The sequence below is a fragment of the Chelonia mydas genome, chromosome 1 (genome assembly GCF_015237465.2).
Source record: "Chelonia mydas isolate rCheMyd1 chromosome 1, rCheMyd1.pri.v2, whole genome shotgun sequence".
NCBI lineage: Eukaryota > Metazoa > Chordata > Testudines > Cheloniidae > Chelonia > Chelonia mydas.
This window is the reverse complement of record NC_057849.1, coordinates 242,622,934-242,635,016: the sequence shown is the minus strand read 5'-3', so window position 1 is coordinate 242,635,016 and position 12,083 is coordinate 242,622,934. Positions and strand designations below refer to the sequence as shown.

The following is a 12,083-nucleotide window of genomic DNA, read 5'->3' as shown; positions in this document are numbered from 1 at the left end:
CAATTTGTACACAGAAAGAAGTCAACGATGTATAATGTGGGATAACTGTTTATTATTATTTGGCAGGACAAAATAAACAGTCAAACACAACAGCAACACTAGACACTGAAAATATATCTGTCTCAGTTAACTGAGAATAAATGTAACAACGTCAGCGAATGAATGTTTATCACTTCGTGGATAAAATTGTTATACTGCCACCCAGTGGTTAACATAGATATGAATCAATTTCTTTTTGACTTGTGATAGAAAGCCCTTTGTCCACCATTTTATCTGAGTACCTGTTGTACCTGTAGTTTCCATAGGCAGGGCACCTAACTATCATCATGGCAAGTGAATTAGATCAGAGTATTTGCCTCAGGGAAGACTTATTTATGGGATGTACAATGCCATATCACTGTGTGCCGGCCAGCACGTCAGCTCATTTGTTGTATAGGGTTGACCTGCTGGCCGGTTTGCTTTCCAGCCAGCAGGTCAACCCAGTGCATGTATAGGGTTCACCTGGTGGCCGCTTTGCTTCGTATCCTGCTGGTGTGAAAAGCCTGTAGTTGTGCTGCCAAAAGATATTGACACTCAAATGTGGCTAGCCGTCTGGCTCAAAGGAAAAATGAGCCAGTTCTGAAATACTCCCTCTCAGTAACACTTCAGTTTCTGACTTGATTACCCCATCCTTTGTTGGTCATCCAAAACCGTAAATGTTCCACTATTAATATTTATGAGAAGCCTAACACCCACCTAGAATACAATCCTAGCATATATATTAAGCATATTTTTAACACGTGAAAAAGCTTCTCAGAATAAGTTTATTTTTCTCAGGGTGCCCCCATAAAAAATCTGTGAGCCCCAATAAAAATCTTTAAAGACAGTAACTCAGTGCTAAATGGGATCATGGACCTGACAAGACATAAATACATGTAATTTTACTCACATGAGTAGGCCCCTCAAATATAAATAAAATATAATATAATAATATAAGGTGTCACACATATCAAACTTGCCCTATTGGTGTTCAGTCCATAGATCAATTAGTGGGCCAGTCAAATTTACATACAATGAAGTAGCAGCCAAAAACAAACTAATTGCATGTACATTTGGACCAGACTACCAACTCCACTTTCAACCTAGATAATTTGATCTACGGTGATCAGAACATATATAAAGAATTTCTTGCAGTGATTAGCAATTTACTGTCTGGCACAAGGCAATGTAGAATTTTAAATTTCAACTTGTGCGTAATGTAAATACATCTCTGTGGAATTACTATCTGCCTTCTTAAAAGAGAGAGAGTTAAAAACATGACAGAATGTTGACATACAGTCTTTGTTATGCCAGTTATAGCCTTTGCAAGAAGAGTGTAAATCAGGTAAGAATCCATTACTTAGCTATCTATCAATATTCTCTATCATGCAGAAACTTCACTTAGTCACCCTGGCATTATTTTGTTGGTGAGGCCAACAAAAGAGTACCATAACCCAGAAAACTAACATGTCACCATCACTAAGCAGTTGATTACAGAATTATTCTACTATGATCCTTCTGGGAAACTCCTGTTAATAGTTCAGGCAGCCAGGGAGTGACTCTGAATTTAGTTGGAATTGAGGCAATTCTGTTTTACCTGTAAATTTGTCTTTTTCTCAATTCTTTACAATATAAACTTTAACCATGACATGTATATATCACCATTCACTGGCTGTGTAAATGAAACAGAGTTGGAGGCTCATGTATGGGTTTTTGTGAGGCTAAAGGCACGAAACAGGATCAATTCCTCCTCTTCTTGAGTGAGTGACAGTACCATCAAGGGTCCCAAAGGGGCCCAGGTCAGTCATCTGGGACATGGTGTTCATTGCTAAAACTATACAAATGCATAGGAAACTGCAGGCAAAATAATATTCTCAGAGTAAGACTCAATCAGTTGCTCAGCTGGAGAGCATCCGTTCATGGTGGCTTTGTCATGAGCTATCATATGACTCACCAATAAATATAAAGTTTTTAATTAAAACAATACAACTTTATTATTCTCAGCTCTGTTAACTAATCAGTGGGTAATAATGTCATGTCTGGAGTCTATCTTCCAAAACTCCATGATAACCACACTACCCTTCAAATGTATCCCTGGTTCTGTTCCAATTTCTAAAGGAAAGATATAGACAATGCCACCCTCAACTTTGTTTTGATTCATTTATTTAAATGGCTTCCAGTACAAGGTAATTTGACAATTACAGCATTAAAAAAAATGGAAAAAAAACATGTAAAAAACTGTTACCAAAGCCTGATATCTAACGCCACAAGAGGCTGTTATGCTAGTAAGGGCAGGTCTACACTAGAAACGCTACATCTGCATAGCTGCACGGATGCAGCTGCACTGCTGTAGTGTGTCTGGTGAAGACTCTGTATGCCAATGGGAGAGCACTCTCCTGTCAGCATAATTACTGCACCTCCGCAAGCTACGTCGGTGGGAGAGCGTCTCCCACCAGCATAATGCCAGCGTGAACAGCGCTTAGGTTGCTGTAACTTGCGTTGCGCGCGGGGGGGGGGGGGGGGGGGTCTTTTTCACACCCCTGAACGGTGTAAGTGGTCGTGTAGACCTGCCCTAAATGAAGTCCGCCTGGCCTGAGCAAGCTGTTGGGCATTAAACAAACAAAAAATAAGATATTATAGATACACATGCATATATATATATCCCCACACTGAAACGGGGCAATTACTTCAAAATTCTAGTAGTGTCTAATTGTTTATATATATGCTACCTGAAGAGGGAGTTTCTTTAACAATCTAGGATACTTTGGTTTCTTTGAAGCTATTGCCAACACAAGTTTCCAGATATTTTCACCAGGAAGGATGGTCTCATGGTTCAGACTCTGGAGTAGGCTCAGTTCCTGACAGCCTTACAAGTTTCCGGTGTGACCTGGGGAAAGTCACTTAAGCCATGTCTGCACTACGAAATTAGGTCGACTTTATAGAATTTGGTTTTGTAGAAAGCGTTTTTATACAGTCGATTGTGTGTGTCCCCACACAAATGCTCTAAGTGCATTTAGTCGGCGGAGTGTGTCCACAGTACCGAGGCAACCGACGACCTCCGGAGCAGTGCACTGTGGGTAGCTATCCCACAGTTCCCACAGTCTCCACCGCTCATTTGAATTCTGGGTAGAAATCCCAATGCCTGATGGGGCAAAAACATTGTCACGGGTGGTTCTGGGTACATATCGTCACGCCCCCCCCTTCCCTCCCCCACTCCGTGAAAGCAATGGCAGACAATCGTTTCGCCTGTTCAGTTCACCGCAGCAATGACCATTGTAAACACCTCGCACGTTATCATGCAGAACCAGCACCTGAAAAACCAGGCAAGGAGGCGATGGCAGTGCGGTGATGAGGACATGAACATAGATTTCTCTAAAACCGCGGTCCCCAGCAATTTGGAGATCATGGTGTTAATGGGGCAGGCTCATGCCGTGGAATGCCAATTTTGGCCCCGGGAAACAAGCACAGAGTGGTGGGACTGCATAGTGTTGCAGGTTTGGGATGATTCCCAGTGGCTCCGAACCTTTCGCATGCATAAGAGCACTTTTACGGAACTTTGTAACTTGCTTTCCCCTGCCCTGAAGCACAAGAATACCAAGATGAGAGCAGCCCTCACAGTTCACAAGCGAGTGGCAATAGCCCTGTGGAAGCTTGCAACGCCAGACAGCTACTGGTCAGTCGGGAATCAATTTGGAGTGGGCAAATCTACTGTGGGGGTTGCTGTGATGCAAGTAGTCAACGCAATCATTGAGCTGCTGCTATCAAGGGTAGTGACTCTGGGAAATGTGCAGGTCATAGTGGATGGCTTTGCTGCAATGGGATTCCCTAACTGTGGTGGGGCCATAGACGGAATGCATATCCCTATCTTGGGACCGGACCACCTTGGCAGCCAGTATGTAAACCGCAAGGGGTACTTTTCAATGGTGCTGCAAGCAGTGGTGGATCACAAGGGACGTTTCACCAACATCAACCTGGGATGGCCGGGAAAGGTTCATGATGCTCGCGTCTTCAGGAACTCTGGTCTGTTTAAACGGCTGCAGGAAGGGATTTACTTCCCAGACCAGAAAATAACTGTTGGGGATGTTGAAATGCCTACAGTTATCCTTGGGGACCCAGCCTACCCCCAAATGCCCTGGCTCATGAAACCGTACACAGGCACCCTGGACAGTAGTAAGGAGCTGTTCAATTATAGGCTGCGCAAGTGCAGACTGGTGGTGGAGTGTGCATTTGGACATTTAAAGGGTCTTATTGGAAAAACCCAGGAAGTGGGTGGGCGCAAGTCCACCCACTACTAAAGGCCCCTCCCCCAGCCTAGCGGGAGGGACCACTGGACCCAGGGACCAACTAATTATGGTGGACAACTAATGGAAAACAGGGATTGGAGTGAGGGTCAGAGGTTCAAAATGAGGAGACCGGATGGGTCTCCGGTCACTGGTGCAGTTTACTGACTTGCTCAGACCTCAGCAAAACCAATATTCCCATTGTTATTGCTGCTTGTTGTGTGCTCCACAATCTCTGTGAAAGTAAGGGGGAGACGTTTATGGCGGGGTGGGAGGTTGATGCAAATTGCCTGGCCGCTGAATAAGCACAGCCAGACACCAGGGCAGTTAGAAGAGCACAGCAGGAAGCGGTGTGCATCACAGAAGCTTTGAAAACCAGTTTCATGCCTGGCCAGGGTACTGTGTGACACTTCTGTTTGTTCCTCCTTGATGAAAACCCGCCCCCTTGGTTGCCTCTAAATTCCCTGTAAGCCACCCGCCCTCCCCACTTCGATCACAGCTTGCTTGCAAAGGAAATAAAGTCACTATCCTTTCAAAAACATGTATTTTTTATTAATTGATTATAAGAATAGGGAGATAACTCACAAGGTAGCCCGGGTGGGGTGTGGGAGGACGGTTGGAGGGAAGGAAAAGGCCACTTTAAAACTTATTGAATGCCAGCCTGCTGTTGCTTGGGCTGTCCACTGGGGTGGAGTGGTTGGGTGCCCGGAGCCTCCCCCACCCCGAGTTCTTGGGCGTCTGGGTGAGGAGGCTATGGAACATGGGGAGGAGGGAGGGCGGTTAAACAGGGGCTGCAGTGGCAGTCCGTGATCCCGCTGCCGTTCATGAACCTCCACCAGACGCCAGAGCATGTCCGTTTGATCCCACAGTAGCCCCAGCATTGCATCATGCCTCCTCTGATCTTCCTGCAGCCACTTCTCCCCACGTTCATCGGCCACTGTCCTGTACTCTGGTATTGTGTCCCTCCACACAGCTCTGTCAGTGCCGGACAACTGCATGAGCTCAGAGAACATTTCATTGCACGTGCGTTTTTTTCGCCGCCTTATCTGAGTGAGCCTTTGGGACAGTGGAGGGACACTTGAAACATTTGCAGCTGCTGGAGCAAAAAAAGGGAATGAAGTATTTTAAAAGATACATTTTACAGAACAATGGCTATACTCTTTCACGGTGAACAACACTATTCACATTACATAGCACATGTGATTTTGGTACAAGGTCGCATTTTGCATCTTATATTGAGTGCTTGTGGCTTTGGTGTTAGAGATCACACACGCAGGGCCGGGCAACAGAATTCGGCTTGCAGACGGCCATGGTAAGCCATAGTCTTTTGGCTTCTGCAACCTTCATAACAGCAGCCCCCTCCTCTCCCATACCAAGCAAAGCACGTTGAGTTGGCCATTTAGTGCTGCAGTTTTCCTGTTAACGTGCAGCAGCAGAAACCAAACTAACCCCCTTGCCCCCATCCAATTCTCTGGGATGATCACTTTACCCCTCCCCCTACCACATGGCTGGTATCAGGGAAGATCCCTGCTAGCCAAACGCAAACAGCTCAGCGCCAATGCCTCCCCTCTCACCCCACAGCGTGGCTAACTGCGGGGAGGATTTCTTTTCAGCCACAGGCAAACAGCCCAGTAGGACTAGCCACCTCTGAATGTCCCCTTAATCAAATTCCCCTATTTCAACCAGGTTACCATGAACGATATCACTCTCCTGAGGATAACACAGAGAGATAAAGAACGGATGTTGCTTGAATGTCAGCAAACACTGGGACCATGCGATGCCGAGCTTTGTCATGCAATGATACCAGATTACTTGCTACTATCATGGTGTGGTAAAGTGTCCTACCACGGAGGATGGAATAAGGCTGCTCTCCCCAGAAACCTTCTACAAAGGCTTTTAGAGTACCTCCAGGAGACCTTCACGGATATGTCCCTGGAGGATTTCCGCTCCATCCCCAGACACGTTAACAGAATTTTCCTGTAGCTATACTGAGCACGAATGCATCCCAAGTCCTCAGGGCTACTTAATCATTAAAAAACGCTTGCTTTTATAACATGTAGTATATTTTAAAAGGTACACTCACCAGAGGTCCCTTCTCCAGCTTCGTTGGGTTGGGAGGCTATTTCAGTCAGGGTGAGAAAAAGATCCTGGCTGTCGGGGAGAACGGTGTGCTGTGTGCTCTCCTCAACCTCGTCCTCCTCCTCCTCATCGTCCCCGTCCACAAAATCCTCAGGGATGGCGAAGAGTACCCCATCATCGGAGTCCACACACAGGGGTGGGGTAGCAGTGGTGGCCCCCCCGCAGAATTGCATGCAGCTCAGCATAGAAGTGGCATGTCTGGGGCTCTGTCCCGGAGCGTCCGTTTGATTCTTTGGTTTTTCTGGTACGCTTGTCTGAGTTCCTTAAGTTTCACGCAGCACTGTATTGTGTCCCCGCTGTAGCCTCTGTCCCTCATGGCCTTGGAAATTTTTTGAAATGTTTTGGCATTTCGTCTTTTGGAACGGAGTTCTGATAGCACAGAGTCCTCTCCCCATACAGTGATTAGATCCAGTACCTCCCGTTTGGTCCATGCTGGAGCTCTTTTTTGATTCTGGGACTGCATGGTCACCTGTGCTGATGAGCTCTGCATGGTCACCTGTGCTGATGAGCTCGCCTGGCCAAACAGGAAATGAGATTCAAAAGTTCCCAGGGCTTTTCCTGTACACTTGGCTAGTGCATCCGAGTTCAGACTGCTGTCCAGAGAGGTCACAATGGTGCACTATGGGATAGCTCCCGGAGGCCAATACCTTCAAATTGCGTCCACACTAACCCAAATTCGAAACAGTGATGTCGATATCAGCGCTAATCCCCTCATTGGGGAGGAGTACAGAAATCGGCTTTAAGAGCCCTTTATGTGGAAAAAAATGGCTTCATTGGGTGGACAGGTGCAGGGTTAATTCGATGTAATGCTGCTAAATACGACATAAACTTTGTAGTATAGACCAGGCCTCGAGTTTCTATGTGCCCCAGTTAAAATGGGCATAAGGAAACTTTCTCACAAACTGTGTTGGTCTTTTTTTTAAATTAAGCATGTTTGCAAGTGTTCACAGGTTCAGGGCCTCAAGATGTGAACTCTTTGGGACAGGGATTGTTTTATAATCTGTACGTTATTCCCTGATAACCAGAAACTTCTACGCTTAAACTCTGTACCATTTTCTTTTTATTTTAACATCATCTTAATAAAATTCTTAAATGTGTTTGTACAGCACTTGGCACAATGGGGCCCTACAATCGCAGCTGGGGCCTCTGGACACTATTATAATAATACAAATAATTTTCCTGCATATGTCCAAATATTTCCGCATTATGTGTCACTGTGATTATTTGGGGACTCCAGGTACAACTTATGAATTTTGTTTGATGTTATGAAATCATGAAATTGTTGTATCAGGAAACACTTCTGTGAGGATGTGGATTCCACCAGACCAGGGAGTTGTGAACCTTAATGACTGTTCTCTGACCAAAGGGTATGCTAAGGAGATTGCCCAAGTAGGGAAATCAGTTCAACCAAGTGTCTCTGCAGGAAGGGGAATCAGAAAATACCCAGCAGGAGAACAAAGTAACTAGAAGTTGGTAGTGGCCATAAAAATGTGAGGGAAGACTCACAGATTAAGACACAGGAAGCTTTGGGCAGGAGAGAGGAAGAGAAGTGCATGCTCAAGGTCAGAGAAACCTAGCTAACTTAGAAGTACTCAATGATTCTAAAAAGAAACCAAGAGCTGCAAAAGAAGGATCCTGGACATCCCAGAGGAAGCCCAAGTCCAAAGAACTCTCCAGAGTGGTGAGGAAACTGAGTTGTGCTTATTATGTTGTCTGTGTATCTCTTGTGTTGCTAAGTAAAGAGTAATGGTATTTTAGAATGCTGTGCAAAGTTTGTCTGTGTGTCTGTTGGCTTTCACTGTCACAGGGGTAAGGTCTGGACTCTGTTCAGGAGACTTAAAGAGCACACAGGGCCCATATCACTGGATCCCAAACACAACAGTCTGGGAAATGCCCAGCCAGATTAGGAAGCTCTACTAGAGCTGTGTGTGTGGAACTGTCATATATTATGTTTTCAGTTATTTTTGCTAAGATGCCTAGAGACTTATGGAAAGAGGTACCTATAAAATTAAAATGCATAGGCATCTCAAGATTAAAAACCTGATACTTAACTATCTGAGATATTTTGGGGGGGTTGCCATGTCCCTAAAACTCTTCTGATTGTTCTGATGTTTATGCTGGTTCATCATCTGCAGCATTTACAGTTGGCTCTTCTGCATTATGTGATTCTGAAATTATTGCAAAAATATAAGATATATTAAAAATAATTCATTGGTAAGATGATTCCTGGCTGATACTTTGCTAGTCACTGAATTAAACTGATATGGGTCAACTGAGGCTATCACTCACTAATCTGCACCCCATGTCATTTCAGTGACTTACATCTGTTATTCTGAAATCCTCACAGGTATTCTTTCCACTTCCATATTAACGTGCTTCAGTTTGTTAATGTAGTTCTACACAGAACACTTCTCAATTCCACAAGGCCCTGTTTTTACAGAATGCCCTGCACAACCTACACAATCATGTCACTGTGGCACTGGTTTCCTGCTTATTAAATGCAATGGCCCACCTATTGTGGGTCAATTAGTCACTTTGAGACCTCCTCACGGTTGGTCATGCTTCAAGGGACTGCCCTGTTCTGTGTTTGTACAATGCCTAGTACAATAGGGTTTTGGTCCATAACTGGGACTTCTAGGCACTAGAGTAATACAAATAAATAAATAAATAAATAAATGCTACTCTGGCTCTAGCTACTTCCAAAATCATGAGTTAAAATGATACAAGGTTAATATTCATGTTAAATAGGCCCAATGGCCCGTGACGGGATGTTAGATGGGGTGGGATCTGAGTTACTACAGAAAATTCTTTCCTGGGTATCTGGCTGGTGAATCTTGCCCATATGCTCAGGGTTTAGCTGATCGCCATATTTGGGGTCGGGAAGGAATTTTCCTCCAGGGCAGATTGGAAGAGGCCCTGGGGGTTTTTCGCCTTCCTCTGTAGCATGGGGCATGGGTCACTTGCTGGAGGATTCTCTGCTCCTTGAAGTCTTTAAACCACGATTTGAGGACTTCAATAGGTGAGAGGTTTTTCGCAGGAGTGGGTGGGTGAGATTCTGTGGCCTGCTTTGTGCAGGAGGTCGGACTAGATGATCATAATGGTCCCTTCACACCTTAGTATCTATCATGGACTCACCTGAATCTGTGTAATGAATTCCTTCAGTTGGTGAGACGAAGTATTTAAGAAGCCAAGACCTAGCAGGGGTTCTTCTTAAGACATTTCCCATGTGATAGAAGGGGACTATGTGTCAAACTACAATTTAGATTTTCCTGCTTGTCAATTGAGAAAGTACAGGATTCCCCATTTGAACTCCTCAGATAAAACAGAAATATTAGTTTATTGGTCTATGCTATGTACCTTTTGGCTTGTCCAAGGATTCAGTTTCTAGTTCTGATTCAGTCTCAGCCAATAAAGGGTTTGTTTTTTCTCTGTCTTCTTTCACTATGTCATCTCTGTGGGATGCAGACACTGCTGACGAATTTAAAATGGCCTGCTAAAATATAAATAGAATATAAATAAATAAATAAAATATAAAAATAAAAATAAATTATAAATAAATATAAAGTTTTGTGATTGTCTGTATACAGTGCAGAGTATAATAAATACAGACTATCTGAATAGAAATACTTGTTCATAGGCAATGATGGGAAAAGTAATTACAAAATTTTCTGTTAAATAGGAGTCGAAGAACATATGGTCTGCATATATTAGACAAAATGTAGTTGAAGAACTAGAAGTTCATTAAATATTAAACATTTCAAGCTGTTATAAGGTACTTGAGTCTAATAAAAAAAATCTTGCAACTATCCTACGGCTTTAAACCACTGCTTGTACATTAGGGCTGTGGTTCTCAACCAGGGGTCGGCGGTCTCCTGGGGGGCCACGAGCAGGTTTTAGGGGGGCCGCCAAGCAGGGCCAGCATTAGACTCACTGGGGCCCAGGGCAGAAAGCCAAAGTCCTGCCAAGCCCCCAAAGCCCGGGGCTCCGCCACCCGAGGCTGAAGCCAAAGCCTGAGCAGCTTAGCTTTGCGGGCCCCTCTGTGGTGTAAGGGCCTGGGGCAATTGCTCTACTTGCTAACACCTAATGCTGTCCCTGATTTTTATATGCAGAAAAACAGTTGTGGCACTGGTGGGCTGTGGTGTTTTTATAGCATGTTGGGGGGGGGGCCTCAAAGAGGAAAAGGTTGAGAAGCCCTGCATTAGGGGAAGGCGGGAGGATCCATGCTCCAGAAGGCACCTGGAGAGGAATTCCCCCATGTCCTCTGGCGTTGCTCACAATGCATCAGCAGCTCCAGCACACTTTCAAACAGTGCAGTGTATTCTCCCATCCATACCACGCTAGCTCTGCTGGCCAATGTGAAGCCCTGGCCCCATTACCATCACTTTCTGGGAAACTAACACTGTCAACTGCACTAGCAAGAAGAAGTGCCTCCATCGCCCCACAGTGCACCCATCCTGGAGTGGATATAATTTGACCTTAATGTTCTAGAACTGCTGAAGAGATGGAAAATAACCTTAGTCTTTGTTGTTTCACAGACAATTGTCTGCTGTGTTATTAATTTAATTTTTAAAAGTTATACAAGGAGAAATCTGAGAAATCTCTCAGAACACTCCTTACAGAAAGTGGAAGTAATGGAGACGAGCCGCTCAGATACAAGGACAATGACCAATGTACATAAATCTAAAGAGATGGAAATACCCCAAGAAATGTTCATGAATGTTCACTTAAGTAAACAAATGATGTATTTTGGTTGAGCTTGCACCCCTTGTGTGTCTGCTTTCCATGACTACGCTACTAAATGAGCTCTCTACCAGGGATATTCATTCATGGAAACAACGTATCTTAAGAGAATATTAGAGGTTATTTGAGGAAAATAAATCTTAAACTCATAAGTGTATTTTCACTAGAAAGAGAAGGTTACTCACCTTGTGCAGTAACTGAGGTTCTTCAAGATGTGTCCCTGTGGATGCTCCACTTCAGGTGGCAGTGCATCCCGGAGCAGTCGATTGGAGATTTTGCTAGCAGTGTCTGGTCGGGACGCGCATGCGCAATAGCTGTCTCATGGTGGCGCTGACGCCTCTTCTGGCATGCACACATGCCGACCCCTCAGTTCCTTCTCTACCCTGGAGCAGTTGATTCTTATTCCAAAGTAGAGGGGAGGAGGGTGGGTAGTGGAGCAACAAACAGAGACACACATCTCAAAGAACCTCAGTTATTGCACAAGGTGAGTAACCTTCTCTTCTTCATCGAGTGGAGTCCCTGTGGGTGCTCCACTTCATGAGAATGTATTGCAGTGCCCTCATGCAGATGGAAGGGACTTTGGAGTTGATTGTGTAGCTGCTGCTAGGACTCTACAGCCTAATTTAGTGTCAGGGCTTGAGCTAAGCATGATTGCATAATGATTGGTGAAAGTATGTTCGGATGCCCATGTAGTTGCTCTGCATTTGTCAAGGATGGGCACGTTGTGCAGGAATGCTGTAGAAGTTGCTACAGCCCTTGTCAAGTGTGTTCTGGTGCCTGTTGGGGCTTCAGTGTTTCATAAGGAGTAGCACAAGTGGATGCAGTTTGATATCCACTTCGATAGTCTTTGTGTTGATATAGCTGTGCCTTTTGACATTTCTGTTGTTGATACAAACAGTCTGGGTG

The 12,083-nt window shown here is 44.7% G+C and overlaps 1 protein-coding gene across 7 annotated transcripts in view; it reads right to left on the bottom strand.

The window, feature by feature from the left end:
- Nucleotides 1–7,366: 7,366 nt before the first annotated feature.
- The window catches only part of LOC102933211, a 67,335-nt gene continuing 62,618 nt past the window's right edge, over nucleotides 7,367–12,083 (bottom strand). For all 7 annotated transcript variants that reach the window (XM_043541004.1, XM_043541006.1, XM_037878691.2 and 4 more), the window contains 2 exons: nucleotides 9,795–9,930; nucleotides 7,367–8,605 (listed from right to left, as the gene is read on the bottom strand). In XM_043541004.1, the coding sequence (XP_043396939.1) occupies nucleotides 8,550–8,605; nucleotides 9,795–9,930 (192 nt within the window). In that variant the 3' untranslated portion in view covers nucleotides 7,367–8,549. The remainder of the gene's footprint in view (nucleotides 8,606–9,794; nucleotides 9,931–12,083) is intronic.